The following is an 18579-nucleotide window of genomic DNA, read 5'->3' as shown; positions in this document are numbered from 1 at the left end:
ACCCCTTTGTCATTTCACAATCTGCCTGATTTGGCTCAATGTACTCGACTAGGTAGGAGGTGTGTGTGTGTGTGTGTGTGTGTGTGTGTGTGTGTGTGTGCGTTTGACATCCTTCTTTTTCTTTTTAATCCTTTAAGAAATTGTACAACTGATGATACTACACATGAGGCTGTAATTTGCTTTTCGTTCATTTCCAGCTGCACTCTGTCAAATGTTTGTGGATTGCTTTTTAATGTCATGAAAGTGTTCAGCTGGGATTTAAGTCACCAGATAATCAGCTCATCAGCTCCATAAAACCATACAGCACTACTTCAACCTCTGCTGCTCTGACTTTAGTTTGTATTACATCTGTGTTCACTGGTGGACTGCCCCCACAACAACTCCTCAAAAAGCAGCCATGCTTGATGGTCACTGCTCAGGGCTGAAAAAACAATACCTGCTTAATATTTACATAAAAATGACTCACAGGTGACAAAGAATGTATAATGGGATATTCTAATAAAAAAATACTGAAATTAAATGTAAGACTGTGAAATCAGGAGGTTTCAGCATAATGTAAAAACAGCATTTTATGTTTTAGGGATGGAACAGATCTCTTAAATATCCAACCTTGGGCATGTATGTATAGTATGGTTAATTTTGGCCTTACAGATTTCGACAAAAGGGTTACTTGAGGGAAAACTGAGAAGTTTAGCTCAGTGAAACTGAGAAGTTAACACAGAGTGCAGCTGTCAGTCACTCTTTAAAAAGTGAAATGTCAAGTGGGACAACAAAGCACTGTTGGATCATTCCAGTCTGCTGTATGGGAGCGTTAGTGTTACCTGACAAAGCACAGTTCAACTTGTGTGGCTTATGCCAGTTTTTTTTAACACTTAATGAACAGACATGACAAGGAATTGTCTCTATCTGGCAATTTTTGATTTGACATTTTGACAGTGAAGAAGTTTTTTTGTTCCTTGTGTTCTTACCCCAAATTTTGTTAAGGCAAGCAGTTGTTATTTTTTCTTTTGGCCAAATAAATACATAAATAAAAATATATGGAAATTCTCTGTGTCAAAAACGTATCAAAAACAACCAAAAACCGTTACTAAACTGTGATATCAAGCAAACCTGGAATTTTGTGAACAATTTTGTAGCATTCAAAAACTTCTTAAAGCAGCTAAAAATTGTATTTGGCTGACCTCGAGGTTTAAGCCCTCACCTGGTGGTAGGGGTAAATACTCTGGAGTCTTCAAAAGCGCTAAAAAACTTACTTAAAAAATGACGTAAAAACAAAGCAGTGTGGAGCCCTACTGGAAATTTACCTCTAAAGTTCTGGCTGTAAACTCCATGAGGCCAGTTTCAGTTTGATGATGATATACCAAGTAAAACTGGAGACAAGCTCAAATAGATTTAGTATAAAATGATAGAACTGGATGGAACCCTCTTATATGTTAGATTTGCAACATTTGTTCACATTTGCACCATTTCAAATTCTTTATTGAGCACTAAAGGACTTAAAAAAGACAGAAAATGACTATAAAAAGACACAAAATGACAAAAAAGACACAAAAAGACACAAAATGACAAAAAAAGACACAAAATGACAAAAAAAAGACACAAAATGACAAAAAAAAGACACAAAATGACCAAAAAAAGACACAAAGTGACCAAAAAAGACACAAAATGACCAAAAAAAGACACAAAATGACCAAAAAAAGACACGAACAGACTTACAAAGACACGAAAAGACATGAAAAGGATTAAAAAATGGACAAAATAGCCCAAGATTCGATAGAGTTAACCTGTTCACTAACCGTATGTCAAATTTCACCATCCCCCTCTCCAAGGTTTGGTTCAGCAATCGAAGGGCCAGGTGGCGAAAACAAGCAGGAGCCAATCAGCTAGCAGCTTTCAACCACCTGTTGCCAGGCGGATTTCCTCCCACGGGGATGCCAACACTTCCTACGTACCAGCTGCAAGAGTCCAGCTACCCAACCAACACTCTGAGCCAAGGTAGAGAAGATAACACTGGTAACTGTGAACTTCATGCACCGTGCACACTCTTTGATTTACATGTTTTCTTTTAGTTGCCTGTGTGTACTTTGTCATTTTGACTGTTGTACGTTTTTGCAGGAGTTCTCACTGTGGTGTGAGAAGCTTCATTTTGCTATTGAAAAGAAACGTTTGATTGGGTTTGTCAAGTAGCTTTTATTATAGTTGACAATGTCATTTCCATCTCAAGGTGCAAGAAAAGTCTTCATAAGCACCTTGCAAATCAAGATGTTTTCACACAGCTAGCTGCTAAAAAGACAGCTGTTTTCTTAAGTTTATGGAAACCTGCTTGTTTCTGGTCATCCTTTTCCCTTAGGGGTCAAAGACATAATCATTAAGCTTTCAGTAAGGGCTTTTTCTCACCTGTAATTCTGTCAATTTAGTCCGGACAAAAGAAAAAAATTGTGGCCTCCTAATCAAGTGTTTCTGCACCCGTTTATCCGTCATATGTCATATGAAGTTGTTTTTATATATTTGTATGTTTTAAGATTAAGTTTCCTTTATTAGTCCCACAATGGGGATATTCGAACCCATTCTTTTTGACACACTAGTGAACACACCATGCTTTGTGGGCAGCACATTTCTGCACGCCTACGCATGTAGGCATGTTTAGGCAACAAATATTTCATCACAAAAAGAAATATGTGTGCTATTAGTTACAGTGAGGTGATATGACCTGTAGCCAGAAGCATTTGTCATTTCAAGAGGCAAAAGTGACAGTTGAGGGTTTTTTTCATACTTCTGCTCTCTGTTAATGTCAAAACCTTTTTAATGGATTCACACACATTAGCACACTGCAGTTTTAATTGTTTTGGACTGTTTGTTGCACAGTAACACATGTTTCCATATCTCTTTCTAAGAAGGTAGGTCCAGCTTTTGAAATCCCAAACTCTTTTCCTGTAAGTCGCTTTGGATAAAAGCGTCTGCTAAATGACTAAATGTAATGTAATGTAACTCCTGTAGTTGGTCAGTTTACAAACAGACAAATAAACCACACCAGAGTCCACTTGGAAGAACCCGTCCCCAACCAGAGATGAGCTAAAATGTAAAGTTCCTTGTTACAGGGCCATGCAACACATTCAGCACACACACACACACACACACACACACACAGACTGGGGTACAGGAAGACTTTAGATTGTGTGTCTTTCTGTTTTCAGCTATGTGCTGTTGTGTTTTTCCCTTCAGACGGTGGTGGAACTCTTCACCGTCCGCAGCCTTTACCTCCGTCCACCATGCACCAGAGCGGTCTGTCCAGCACTGACAGCAGCTCTGCCTACGGTCTGTCCTCCAACCGTCACAGCTTCTCCAGCTACTCTGATTCTTTTATGAGCTCTGCAGCACAGAGCAACCACGTCAACCCTGTCAGCAATGGACTCTCCCCACAGGTAGGACCTGCTTGGCTAATGCAACATACATGCATGAGGATGTGTGACATTAACTTAGTGAATCATGTAAAGAACACAGAACCAAACGTCAACCTCAAGTCAAGTGTTGGTGTGTTATACATTAGTGCATTGCTCTGTTTTGCTGACTTTTTGGTGGGTTGGATTGTTTGCTGTGTTGCCAGGAATTGGACAGGACGATCCATACCAGTTTCATCTAACTGTGTTCAGTGTAGAGACTGGTATGGGCTGGAGGTAGGGAGAGGTGGCTAGCTTCTACAAGATCAGACAGAATACACTTTTTGAGAACTTCAAATGTATCAAATGTTGGCCTTTATCACGGCCCATTTTCAACATGTAATACATTGGGTTATTAAGCTGTGCTGGGTAACACCCAGTGGCGTGGTGGCCATCAGGAGGTTCATGGCTGATACATCCCAGGCCCAACTGGCCGGTGGTCTTAGACTTTTTCATTTCTGATGTCAGTACTTGCTTTATGGATTGTTCTTGTGCTGCCAAAGCGCGAGCCAGTCTGGAGTCTTTCAATAATGAGGGGGACAACCTGCCCCTCCCAATTTGGATTGATCCTTGTTTATGTTAAACTCGGATTGACATGAAAATGATATGATTTACAGGTGTCTTAATTGTGAAATTTAAGTGAAAGTTAATTTTTTTTAAACGTTTTAATACAACAATGGATTCACATTGAATCGTTCAATATGCATATGAAAAAATATGTTTATTTACTGTATACTATGAATCAGTCTAAATGAATTAACCCATTTAGACCTACAACGCCTGGAAAAAATGCCTGTAAAACCTCTGGGCAATTTTAAAATAACCCCCTAAAACCTGAAGTTTTTCTGGAAATCGATTTTTTTAGCAGAATCTGCTACAGAGGCTGCAGAAATGCAGAAATGCTGCAGAAATTAAATTAAAAAAGTATTTGAGAGCTTATACCTTTTATATCTGAGCTCCCTCCGCTATAGTCGTCCTCCACCATGATTTCAGTTCTCGAAAAGTCCCATGATGCATTGAGACACTCATGTATTCTGATGCATTTCATTGTCCAAGAGACCGAAAAAAGGTGGAAAAAACTACGAAACGACGTATCCGCTTTCCCGGCTTTAATGGTAGAATAACGCAAGAGCGCCCCGGGTTTTAATGGTAGAAATGCAGTAATGCTTTCCCAGCTTAAATGGGTTAATCATGAAGGCATTATATACCTGCTGCAACCCACGCCTGCACCCGATTATTTATGTGATTGGTAAAGTTGCCTATGGAAAAACTCATGTAGTCCACAACACTATTAAACATTATAGTTAAGTTCATACACAAACAATCTGAGCAATGAGGACTCAGGACAGTCTCTGTTGGGGTTCAGAGAAGGTATATGCCTGAACACCTTGGAGTGTGGTTGTTTCTGTCTCCAAATATTTGCTTTGATTTTGATAATAAGCTGAGTTGGTCTTGGGTATCTAAACTTGATAACAGCAGCAGTGGTTATGTGTGGAGTGGTACTGAAATTGCATTAGTTTACATATTGTAAATTTCATGAAATTCTATTTTCCATGGGACTGACAAAATATTAGGGCATCTCCATCTAAAAGTCCTGTGCTAAATTTCTGTTCGTGCACTTTGATGCTCTCTTCAGTTAATTTACCGTCTATGTGATGAAAATAATTGTATTATTAATAGTGGGTGAATCAGTACAAAAACATTTTTCTAATTAATTTTATTAAGTACATTGACTACATTGTTCTACTCGATGGACACCAGATGGATTCTAGCTTGAACTTTCAAAGATGTTCATTCCGCCAGGAGAATGGGGTATGTGTCCCATGTATGTTTACGCAACTTCCGTTTTTTTCACATGACTTCCGTGTTTTACGTAACTTCCATGGCTCATGTCACACTCGTAACTACTTATTGACTGTTTAAACAGCCTTTTATTAGCTCTGCCAGGAGGTTTTTGCCCTAAACCTAGGTCAGTTGTTTTTGTAGCCTAAAATCACAGAAACTGCAGACTTTTTTTTACAACCGCAAGTTGCACGTGTATGTATAATGACGTGTGTGCTAAATTTTTTTAAACGCTAATTTTGACAAACGCTATGGGTGTTATTGACAAATGGTATATTCTGTTAGGTTTGAGATCTTGTTGCTATTAGTGTGTGTGTGTGTGTGTGTGTGTGTGAATGAGTTGTAAAGTGCTTGGTTTAAAAGTGCCAGAACAATCAATTTTGGTCACCTGATCTCTGCATTGCCTCCAGATTAGTTCTACGGCTGGGTGATATGGCCTATAAATTATACTGCAATATTTTTTGGCTATATTGTGAATCACAATATATATCTCAATATCTTGAAATCTCCTCTAAAGCACTTAATAGATGCTGAAATTCTGTCGTGCATTTGATTAGTTTTGCTGCATAGTTTGTGAACATGGAATTTAATTTTTACACCCCCCAACGCTCCTTGTCCAATCATAGCCTTAGCAACTGTTACTAAGAGAAGAAGGTCCTTCAAGCTTTGAGCACTGAGCAACAAGGTGAAACGGTGTGAAAACGGGATTTGTAAATCTGAGACCAGATACCCTAAGAGTTTAGCAGGAGGAGTCGTTTTCCCCTTTTCCAAAACTCAAAAAACAAGGGGGGCGTTGCTGGCTGTGGATTTAACAGTGTTGGAGAGCCCACTACCAACTTAATATCTCGGAGAACAACAGACACACATATGTCTGCTCCAAGTTAAGCTGCTAGCTAGCTAACATGAGCTAAATAACGATTGTCTAGCTGTTAGATGAGATACCTCAAACCAAATTTAACAGCTAAGGTTACTGTCAACTAGTATTCTTACCACTACTAGTGCAGAACTACTTCAACAAGCTTATGTAAATGACACCGTGTGTAAAATGAATACGCTAAGATAGCTAGCAATGTTGCTAGGAGCTTTAAATAATACAGGGCTGTACAGTGCTAATAGGTAACGTTATTGAAAATCCACATCAGCTGGCTGTGTTATGTTATGACATGTTTCCAATTAACTAAGTGGTGTGAAACTAGAGTCTAACTTCTTATCTTTCAGACAGTAGATAGTTTTAACCATGTACTTTAGCCTCGGGTTTACCAGAGTCCGAAAAAGGACGCTAATGCCAGTGAATTAGCCGTGCGCTATTGTTTTCATTCACTGCTGATTTTTTCTGGGGAAATTGGATGTTTCTGGGTTATCCAAATAAATGGTAAATGGACTGCACTTACATAGCGCTTTTATTCAAAGCGCTTTACACTACAGACTGCACTCATTTACCTGTTCACACACACATTCATACTCAGGGCTGCCAAGTTTCAGAAAATGACAAGAGTGAGACTCTAGCACCATGATGCCTTTGGCCTTTTAACGTCGATTTATTCCTTAAGACTGATGTCCTCACCTACATGCCAGCGGCCAGGGGCGAGTCGAGGGTCAGAGCTTTAGGGCTGCTGAGCACCCATTGAGCCCCGCTGCCACCACACACCCTCAATCAACAGTCATTAGAATTGATTAGATTGAACTTTATTGTCACTGAACAAAGTAACAGCTACTTGGACAACAAAATGCAAAATATAGGCCATCTTTCTCTCTTTTCCATGGCACTTTTTTTGGTCATTTTGTGTCCTTTTTAGTTATTTTGTGTCTTTTTTCTGTCATTTTGTGTCTTTTTTGTCATTTTGTGTCTTTTTTAAGTAATTTAGTTTTTTGTCATTTTGTGTCCTTTTTAGTTATTTTGTGTCTTTTTTTGTTTTTTTTTGTGTCTTTTTTAGGTCATTTTGTGTCTTTTTTAAAAGTAATTCAGGTTTTTTTCTGTCATTTTGTGTGGTTTTTTTAGTTATTTTGTGTCTTTTTTTCTGTCATTTTGTGTCTTTTTAGTTATTTTGTGTCTTTTTTAGTAATGTTGTGTCTTTTTTTAGTAATGTGTCTTTTTTCTGTCATTTTCTGTCTTTTTTAAGTAATTTAGGTTTTTTTCTGTCATTTTGTGTGATTTTTTTCCGTTATTTTATGTCTTTTTTTTGTGTCTTCTTTTAAGTAGTTTAGGGTTTTTTTGTCATTTTGTGTCCTTTTTAGTTATGTTGTGTCTTTTTTTGGTCATTTTGTGTCTTTTTTAGTAATTTTGTGTCTTTTTTTTTTATCTCGGACGTCTGGTCACTTATAGCATATAAGAATATTCAATTACTGTTAAGCCAACTATGAATAATAAAACATGCCAAAACACGTGTCCTTTATCATAGCTACACGTATGACAAAAAAACGCGTGAAAATCAGTAGTATTCAGTGAGGTAAGATTAATTAAATGTGCTGACAGTTATATGCTCCTGTCAAACTAATTACACTGAGTGGAGCGGATCACCACTCCAAGACGGCGGCCGAATTTCTCGCGTCACAGCAGCTGATGCTGCGTCTATTTGTCTATGGGCGTGTCTGCTCCGCCTTCCGCCATGTTTGCCAAAAGAGAGAGAGAGCGAGAGTGCGAAGGAGAGAGATTTAATATGAAATATATTTAATGTAAAATATTTAATATGTTTGTATTAATATTTAATGTATTGTATTAATTGTATTGTAATTAAATTGCATGTCTGTATGTATGTTCTGCTTTTGGCAACAAAGGTTGATACCATTCATGCCAATAAAGCTAATTTGGTTCCATTTGTACACTGTCAGAGTTAAGGATAGACCTTGAAATTTAGAATTTTGAGAAACACTGCTTTACAGGGGTCTAAATTGATATTCACAAGTCTGTAACTCTGACATACACACACACACACACACATTGAGACTAACGTTAGAGTCTCTTTTTCAAGTGTGAACTGGTCAAGAGAAGAGGCAAATAAATGTTACACAGCTCTGCAACAAATACAGGACAGTGATAGACTTATAGCAGCCCTAAAACAGTACATATTAACTAGGAAACTCAAGGAGAAACAGTGAATCAACTGTCAACAAAATTGAGTAGTTAATTACCATCTGTCTTCAAGCAACGTCGAGTGGGTTTTAAATGTCGGCGCTGTTGTGTGTGAAAGAAAGTTAGAGACGCCAAGACCTGCCTTTCGTTGCTTCTGATTGGTTTATATTGCGTGGTGCCTTCCGCGGTTGGTTAGATTTAGGCAAAAAGGACTGATGGATTGGTCTGGGATTGGTTATCTCGGTCAGTCAATCAGAGTTACTCGAGATACGGCAAGCCGCGAGGACGAAAGTTTATTATCATGAAAAAAATAAATACCGAGTATTGAATGGGGAAATATAAGCGTGAGAAATGTCAAGTGTGGCGTGTGGTGTGAGAATGGGTTAAATTGCGTGACTGTCACACTCAAAGCGTGACACTTGGCAGCTCTGTTCATACTGGTGGCAGAGGCTTTCCTAAACAGTGCCACCTGCCACCATTGGGAGTTCATTCACACACTGATGAATGCAGCATCAGGAGCAATTTGGGGTTCAGTATCTTGCGCAAGGATACTTCGACATGAAGGCTGCCATGGTCAGGGATCGAACCACTGGCCTTCCTTTCTACCAACGGAGCCACAGACGCCCCTATGTAATATCAACGTTATCAACCATCCGGTCCGGTTCCGTATTTATTCAGTCCTTCACAACAAGTCAGAGTACAGTAAAAATACAGATGTAGCCTCTAGCACATGCTACATCAGTCTGTGCTATGGATGATTTACCATCTTATTTTACATGTTTTCTAGAATGTAGCCTATATAGGCAAAAGAAGTGAATGTACAGCCCTGTTGAACATAACCTCCCAACAGGCCATTATGAACTTGTTTTAGTTCAATCTTTGTAGCATGTTGTGTTGCGGAGGTATTACTCCAAAAGCACTCCCTAAAACAGCGCTGGGCCTGTCCTGGAAGCTTGACGGGCATGGCAACAGTAACTAAGGGGCGGAGCTTTTGCAAACGGTCAATTGGTACATAGTGGACGTTTCTCAACCTCAAGGTGTCTCTTTATTTACTGTAAACATGAGCTTTCCCCAACCTTAACCATAAGGTAGTTGCCGTAAGATATTAGACATATTAGATCATTTCAGACTTAAAAAATCATTAAGCATAATCAGGGGCTTTACAGAAGCATCTATTATTGATGTTCTTGCCAGCCAATATGTTTTTTTTCATGCAATAATAATGTCTGACTGCAGTGCTATAATTCTTCACTTATTGCTGAATGTGAACACAGCTTGTCTCATTCACAAAGAGTTGGCAGCAGAAATCCTGTGTCAATGTGTTTGTGTGTCCACACTAACAGAGGAGGAGGGGAAACCCTGTGTTCTCCTGTCTTCTTCTCTCCAACAATAACCGTTCCAAATGAGTCTGTGTGTGCTCAGGAGGGATTGTTCTCTATGGCAGAATAGACAACTGACTCATATCATAGTATTTCACCATTGGTAGACTTAAACTGAATAAAAATCGTCTTGTCGAACACAGTATCGTATTGATACTGATTCTATGGCTCCAGCAATGCCAAGTGATATAACAAACTCCTACATATAATAGGACATATTACAGTCTCAAACAAAGACATAAATTAACCTATTTTATATACAAATACACACTAATCAGAATCAGGATTTTGTGCCGGAGCCAGTAGCAGCAGAAAAATGTGATGACTTTGTTAGATAAGTTAGATTCAGCAAGTTAGGGCAAAAAAAAAAAAAAGAAACATGAAACCGCCAACATGCCACAGTGTCAGGCTGAGTATCTCAAGTGAAATGAAATGAAATGGTGCAGGCGTTAAAGACATGTTGTCTTTCTGTTCAAGCATCATCAGTAGCTTACATGATGCAGTGGAACAAGCTCATAGCAGTCTAGTTATATATGAGATGGCACACACAGCCCTAGCCATGTGTGTGCCATCTCAGCCATCTCAGTGTTAAAGCTTACAGTAAGTCAGTGGCGGCTGGATATAGAGCGTTCTGAGGAGGCCAACCTCTGCTCCAGAAAAGTTGGGACACTGTGAAAAACATAAAATACACATAATGCAAAGACCTTTAACAACCATATTTAATGGAATATAAAATATAGATGGTATCTTTAACTAATCAACATGTTTTTTGTAAAAAATAAAAATACACTATGATATTATTATTTACATCAGATACCCAGCTTTTTTGGAATCAGGGAACCTGTCTGTCTGATTGTCTACAGACAGACTTGGTTTTATTCCTCTGCTATCTGAAAATATAACTATGTCAAGCAGAAATATTTATTTTTTTAATTCATTTCAGATTTCTCATCTTGATTTGTATCTTATAACCCTGAAGTTTCATCTTGAAAATATAATCTCACTGCATTCATACGTGTTAATATTAAGGTACTTCGTCAAATATGTCGGACTATTTCCACATATCAGGCGCATAACCATGTGGTCAAGATTTAGGCAATACATTTAGTTGGTGTGGACAAAATAACAGGAACACTGCTACAATCAGGTGCAGTACCTCAGCTATGTATTAAATTCCACCTAACTACTGGTGTTATACTATATTATCAATATGTTATTTAAAGTAATCAGTTACAATTGGTTTCAGTGATTTTTCATGCTGAAATGCCCAAACAATCTCTGGTTGCAGCTTTTCAAATGGAAATATTTTCTAATTTCTTCATATTCTGTGCTAATAAACTTAATATTTTGAGGTTTTGGATTGTTCGACAAATAAAACCAGACACATTAGGGATATGCGGTGAAAATTTTTAACTATTCTCTGCCATTTTAGACTAAATTATTTATCAATAAGTCAGCCAATAAATAAAAAAAATAATCATTACTTGCTGCATTAAAGAGCTTTTATTTTGACTATCATTGTCCACTTCCTGCTGTTCAGGCAGTCACTGGCTGGAGTCACTTTTATTGATTTCTTTACTCCAGAAATGTAGTAAATAAGGGAAATCTAAAAGGAAAATCAGGTTTGACTTAAAATGTAGCCACTCTAAATAAAGCTGATTCCATGAGCTACCTGCTATGAATAAATAAAATCTTAACATTATCATTCATCATATGATTTAGTTTAATTTCTGTGTGATTTATTTTAAATAATAAAATCCTGTACAGCTTTTAGTTATATTTATGAGCTTAAGGCAAGTCTATTGTCATACTGTGTGTTAGGACAGAGCACCAGCGTACGAGTTGACTGTGGAAAGAATCCCATCAAATTTAAATCAAAACAGCTCCAGTAAATTGATTGAAATAGTATTCATTCCTGACATGAAATGCATCTGCAGTGAATGCTGCTGCATTTTGTGTTTATTGTCCTCTCAGTCTCTTCTGAATGGCTCCGAGTCTCAGCTGAAGCTTTTCCATTATGGGTTCACTGCCGTTGACCCTTTCATCATGCTGCAAGGCATTTACATGAGATAACAATGTAGGATGAATTTCCTAAGATCCCACTTCAAAATTGCAGGAAGACCATATGCTGTACGTCTGACAGGCAATAATTCAATTTGAAACAGCTATATTGCATTTGGAATGTAATTCACACAAGCCATTTCTGTGCCTCCTCCTCTCAAATTGAATGGGAAAGAATTAGAGGCTGACTTTCATGTGGAGATGGAGTGTGCAGCCAATTCCAAGTCTTATTGACAGAAAGACAAAATGACAGTATGATATTCCATCCCTGTGATGGCACTGCATGTGTAAATAGAAACCGTTTTCAGCTTCACCATCACAGTTGTTACAACCCCCCTCCCCCCTAAGAAAGCCTGCAAAAATAAACCTTTTTTTTTTTCAACCATACTTTTTGACAAATTCCCATAAATCTATTTTGCTTTAGAGCCCTCTAAGTGGTGAGGAGTTTTTTTCTTCAGTCAGACAGTCAGTGATGCTGGACCACTAATCCGTTTTTGTCAGGTCAGACAACTTAGTGACTTGCCACTGAAGATGAAACTATTACTTCCCACAGTGACCCCAACACATCAACACATCACACGAGTAAAGAAGAACACATTGCTCTTCTCGCGTTCTCATTTCCTCTCCGGTTTGTTGTGAGAGGAAGATTTAGCCTGCTTTGGAATGGTGGAGTTCTCTGGCTCGCTATTTGATGTTGGGGTGAGAGAGAGAGAGAGAGAGAGAGAGGGAGAGAGGGAGAGACAGAGAGAGCGGGCGAGTAAGGATAGATGAGAGTGGGTTTCAGTGTTGGGGGATCAGAGCTGCTTTGGTTCTCCAGCTCTGTCTCTTTGATCCATATCCCCAGGCCTGCCTGCCTGCCTCGCTAACTCAGGCCTCTGCCCGTGATTCCTGACAACTGTCGGCCTGAGATAAGGAGGAGGGGTGGGGGGATGTGTGTGTGTGTGTGTGTGTGTGTGTGTGTGTGTGTGTGTGTGTGTGTTGGGGGGGGGCTTCTCTCTCTCGCTCTCTCTCACACACACACACACACACACTTCAACACTATCACATACACTGCCATTAACATTAACAACAATCTATTTCTAAAAAAAAAAATCAATGAGGAAATGTGTTAAATTATATTCAAGAAGCCTTTGCAGAGGCCCCTCCTCGTATAAGAGATACAGATATAAGCATCCCCGTTGCTGTGCCCATCCTCCTGCAGCCTCAGTTCAAAGTGTGTTGACATGGCTGCTGCACCTGAATGTCAATGAGTATGGTGCCTAATATTAGTCTCAGCTGCTATTAAAATTTGCAATACTAAGCCCTTTGACTGGGCACGCTGTCAACTGGCACGCTCCCATGTCAACAAATCAAAAAGGATGAGCACATATATTTACATCATTCCCATAATGAGGAATAAAGTGGGGGCAGGGGGGGAGATGTTAATTAGAAATCGCCTGAAAAACAGATGCCGCTTCAGTTTGGCAAAAAGCAAAGCAAGGAGCTTTATAGAAAATAAATAAATAAAATACAAGACCTACTCAAGAAAGCTGCCAGAAAAGCAGAGGAATTTAAATCATACCCACTGATGGAATGTTTGTAGGATCTATTTTTTCTTTATTTACCACTGAGTGTTGTGCTCTCCTCTTCCCTCAGTGGGAACTAAACAGGGTGCTGTGTGACTGACTGAGTGGGTAGAAAGGTGTTAAGCCCCTGTACTTCCTCTGGTTTCCTGTGGTTGTGAAATGTAGGCGTTAACTGGCTGCAACATACTATAACATGAGACTTTATTTATAGGATCAGTTTTTACAAACACTCATACCATGACCACAGTGAATACTTGTCTGTGATTGGCCTGAGGGTCTGTTTTACTTTCTGATACTTTTCTGATGCAGTGAACACCATTGATTGCATTTACCTGGAAGAGAAACAAACAGCTGGGGACACAGATTCAGACAGGAATAAGTTAAAGGTCTTCAGAGAGTGTTAAAGGCTAAAGATCTAGCATACAGTTTCAGAGTGAGAATAAAACAACAGGACCATATTCTGCACCTAACTGTAACCTCTAAACTCAGATAAAAGGAATACTAGATATAGAATTCTCACAATAACAATCAAAGTAAATGTATGATGGAAAAATGTTACCTGACTTAACAGGGTGGCACTTGACCAAAGGTCATGCGTCAAGTCAAGTCAAGTCAAGTCAAAGTTTATTCATAGAGCACATTTAAAAACAACCTCAGTTGACCAAAGTGCTGTACAGCTGTAGAAATAGAATAAAATCATACACAAATAGTTATTAATAAAAAACAATGAAAACAATAAAATACTAAAAACAGTAAAACAATAAAATAAAAATAAAAACTGAGTTAGAGATAGAAAAGAGAAATAAAAGGGTAAAAAAGTAAAAGAAAGCCAAGGATTCTTGCCTAGCTGGGACTGAACGCCAAGGAGAATAAATAGGTTTTTAATAATGTTTTAAAGTGCTCAACAGACTGTGCAGCTCTGACCTGGAGAGGTAGGTATGTGTGTTTAAATTTTGCTGATTATATGCAGCAGAGTAAAAGACACCAAACCATCCAGAATTCTCCTCTACAGCAAATAAGATTGTCATAGACCGAAATTATTACAAATCATTCTTTTGGACGAATAAACACACAAAAAAATCACTCAAATATCCTGTGATGTGTTGTAACTGCAACTCCTTGATGTCTGTTTTATCTTGTGACAAAGTTATAGACTTCAATTTTGCTTTATTTCAGAGAAATGATGATATAAAAATTGCAGTAACTACAAAATCCAACTCAAAACCAAAGCAGACCGCAGTAACTTCACTTTGACTGTGATAAAAAAAGTAAAATAAAATTATATTAAGACTAAAATACAGCATTACATTATAATATTAAGTCTAAAATACACAAATCTTTAAAAAAGAGGTGTTTTAAAACACATTAATAACAAAATCAATTTGAGAATGTTTATTCACTGAAAACAAGATATAAAAGCTGAAAGAAGACAACAACATTACTATTAGAACCTTTTACAGCAAAACCAGAGTGCAGTAACTACATTTTTGGGGACAAAGGTCAAATAAATCGTCATGATTTTTTAGCATAAAAATGACATCATCAATACATGTAGAAATAAGTGTCATATCACTTACCTACCTATAACCCATTTGGTTAACGTTAAAAAACGTTAAAAAACGTTAAAAAAAAACAACCCTTTTCTCAGTTTTACCCTTTGAGTAGTCTTAGTCTACAAGTCCTGCAGCAAACTCAACCATGCAGGCAGCATGCATGGCTCTGTTTCCTGCTGATGGAGGATCACATTAACTATTTTATACTTTGTTTATTGTCGGTTATTATTTTGCTGTGAGGTAGAGATATTGCAAAGCAAGTGTTCCCTACACAGCTGTACATATATTCTGCCTGTCTGTCTGTCTGTCTGCCTGCCTGCCTGTCTGTCTGTCTGTCTGTGTGTATGTGTGTCTGTCTGTCTGTCTGTGTGTCTGTCTGTCCGTCTGTCTGTGTGTCTGTCTGTGTGTGTGTGTGTGTGTGTGTGTGTGTCTGTCTGTCCGTCTGTCTGTGTGTCTGTCTGTCTGTCTGTCTGTCTGTCTGTCTGTCTGTCTGTCTGTCTGTCTGTAGGCATGTTACGGTGTCTCTGTGATGCGTTCAGGACCCAGCTGTCTCTGTTGGCCTCCAGCTGAGAGCCATCCCTCCATTTATTTCCATGTTATTATGGTGAGGAGGAGCAGATATTAACCCTGTCAGCTGCTGTTTGACCTGACATCCCTGAACAGGCCCAGACTGTTGTCCTGAAATGATTCTCGGTAATCAGTTAGATTGGAGATGTGGTGAAGGTGATGCAGAGGGAATACAGTGTCTGGTTTTGGTGAGAGGGAGGCAGCATTTACCTCTGCCCTAACTGCAGGAACTACAATTTTGGTCAAAATTGAGTTACAACTAAAAATGAACTCCTTGATGTCTGTTTTATCTTGTGACAAAGTTTAAGATTTCAATTTTACTTTATTTCAGATAAATAATTATATAAAAACCACAAAATCCAACTCAAAACCAAGCAGTAATTGCACTTACTACAGTCTGCCTTGGATATATATACTAATTTAAACATAAAAATGATATAGATTAAAATTTTATTTGAAAGGGACGTTATTATCCAGATAGTAATTAAGTAAAAAAAGTGAGATAGAATTATATCTTTGAATAGAGTTGTTAAACACTTTTAAAAATATTGTTAACAAAATAAATTTAAAAATGTTCATTCACTGAACAAAATAACAAAAATATAAAAGCTGAAAGAATACAAATACATTATAGTTACTGCACTCTGTTTCTGCTTTACTATTAGAATCTTTTACAGCAAACTGTAAATACAGCTACTTTGTAGGGTAGAGCTGTTTCCATATGAAATACAGTAAAACATTTTCAGTCAAAAAACAACAACAACAACAACACAAAAAAACAATATTTCCAGAGAGAGGTTAAGGTTTATGTTAATAAATTTGACTGTAATATTCAAATAGAGGCCTAATAAAATCCCAGCGAAAAACACTGACATGACCAACATGTTGGTCATGTCAGTGTTTTTCACTAATTAATTACCAGTAATTACCATTGCCATGCATGGCAATGGTAATTACTCCATCAGTACAAGACATGAGAGGATGCAACTGAAATAATTATAAACTCTAATAATATTTGATTACAGTGAGAGAAATTGACCACTTTTTAGATTTAATTTGTGTTTAAATTATGCATTTTACAAGATTTCTTATTATCTTTCTTTCTTTTCCTTCTTATTCTTTGTGTCTGCCACATCACAGTTGGTTTCCTAACATATAAATCTGACTGTTTCGATGTTAAAGACAGCTTTCTTTAATTTAAAGCTGTGTAAGCTGCTGAAGTTGATTGAAGTCCAGCCAGGAGGAGCAGGAGCTCTGATTGGCCAAGTATTGACCAATCAGAGATCCTGTTAATGCTCTGTGGGATCAACTTTATTTCATTGAATTAGAAATTGATTAATTCTGTGTGAATCTTTCCGTATCTTGTTTTAAGGTGCACATTTATTTACTATAGATATCTTTTTAATTCATTAGTTGTCAGATAGATATAATTAAACAGGATACATGTCTAAAGATCATATCCGTCACTCGTTCATACATCTCACAGAGAAACATCTGTGCAGGAATTGTTGATTATATTGACAGCAGCTTAAACAAACTAAGAACAACAATCTATAATACTAACTGTTGTGAAAAACAACCGGTAAAAACAGTATAGTTATGAATTTAAAGTACGGGCAGCAGATGAATGTGAGCTGATGGAATTAGGTCTTTGGAAATTTACAACACACTGACATATCAAGACAGAGAGTAAACATAGATGGAGTACAGATATCTGATTAAGACTACTTTACTGTTTTAATTTGTTCTAAGAGCATATTGAAACTAAACAGTTCAGAATACAGGAAGATGTCTTACTAATATCTAAAGTCTCAAAAGGCCTTAACCTGTGCACTGCAAAAAAGCCAACTTGTATTTTTTGGCCTAAAACAGTGATTTAAGTTGGTAAAACTTGGAAATATAAATTACTGACATTTAGGGCAATAATGTAAGTTAGCAGAACAAAGGAAGCCAGTTGTCTGCTCAAAAACAAGTTTGTGAGTTGTTGTAACTTATAACTTTAAGTTGGGTTCACAACAAGGGACAATAGTTCTGCTAACTCTTATTTCTTTGTTGTGAAATCTGGGAAAGCGGTGAAATTCGGTCATTAGCGAAACCTAGCGGCTAACTGATGCTAGCGGCTAACTGATGCTAGCGGCACTGCTTGTTACAGCTACAAGAGTAGCCATTAGCGTATCAATGCTAACTCAAAATTGTGGTCGCAACATTAGCTGACATTTCATAGCGGCGTTACAATCGTGCCAATTCAGCACATTGCAGAAGTTAGCAGAAGTAAGGATTAAAAGTTTTTACAATGTAAAATTATAAGTTCAAAAATCTGAATTCAGAGTTGAGCAAACTCAAAAACAAAAAATATTTAGTTAGTTAGTTTAGTTTAATTGTCGAACTTTAAATTTTATCGAAGTTTGTTGCCTTGAAATTTTGAGTTCACCCAACTTTTCTTTTGTTGCAGTGTGTAGCCAGGGTAAATAACAGCCTTATCCAATATTTTACAAATGGAATTCGGCTATGTTTCCAGTTTGCAAGGTCCAACTTTACATTGTTCTGAGTACCTTCACAACTTGTTGTAAAAGTTATGTTTGACAGTTATTGATGGTCAAAAGCTCCATAAGGTAGATCTTGAAATGATATTCCACTTCACGTGTCGCTTGGATGAGTCAGAAAAAGATTCATAAAGGCTTTAACAAGTCAGAGGACGAGCTGTATATCATCTGTACAACTGTATAACAGCTGGTGAGTTGTTGTAATTTGAATATGCACAGGGTATGTGTATGTAGTTTGTTTTCTTGCTCTCGTTCTTTTTCTTTTCTCCCTTTTTTGCCTCCTTCTGAGTCTGAAATAAAGATTGATGATGATGATGATGATGATGATGTAGTTGACAGAATCTCAACCTCAATTTACTTGGATGATATGCTTTTACATCCGTAAATAATATTGGAATTCAGTGTTTCATGAGAACTTTAAGTTCATGAACACACCCAGGCTCTAATGTCAGCATTATAACCCTTTCACACCAGTTGACTTTGCGTTAAAGCATTAACCATGTTTGGACTGAGGTGGGTTGGAAGCGTGTTGGACGCAGGTTGATTTCAGTGTCGAAAGCAA

At 37.7% G+C, this 18579-nt stretch overlaps 2 protein-coding genes across 4 annotated transcripts in view; one reads left to right on the top strand and one right to left on the bottom strand.

Moving 5' to 3' along the window:
- Positions 1–7901, bottom strand: part of asxl1 (ASXL transcriptional regulator 1) — a 138765-nt gene extending 130864 nt beyond the window's left edge. The window contains exon 1 of the mRNA XM_059333230.1: positions 7779–7901. The gene's annotated coding sequence lies outside the window, so the exon portion shown is untranslated. The remainder of the gene's footprint in view (positions 1–7778) is intronic.
- Positions 1–18579, top strand: part of LOC131971684 (paired box protein Pax-7-like) — an 80160-nt gene that overhangs the window by 41573 nt on the left and 20008 nt on the right. For all 3 annotated transcript variants that reach the window (XM_059333234.1, XM_059333235.1, XM_059333233.1), the window contains exons 6-7: positions 1830–1995; positions 3223–3422. In XM_059333234.1, the coding sequence (XP_059189217.1) occupies positions 1830–1995; positions 3223–3422 (366 nt within the window). The remainder of the gene's footprint in view (positions 1–1829; positions 1996–3222; positions 3423–18579) is intronic.

The sequence above is a fragment of the Centropristis striata genome, chromosome 5 (assembly GCF_030273125.1).
Source record: "Centropristis striata isolate RG_2023a ecotype Rhode Island chromosome 5, C.striata_1.0, whole genome shotgun sequence".
Lineage (NCBI taxonomy): Eukaryota > Metazoa > Chordata > Actinopteri > Perciformes > Serranidae > Centropristis > Centropristis striata.
This window is presented reverse-complemented; position numbering and strand designations above follow the sequence as displayed.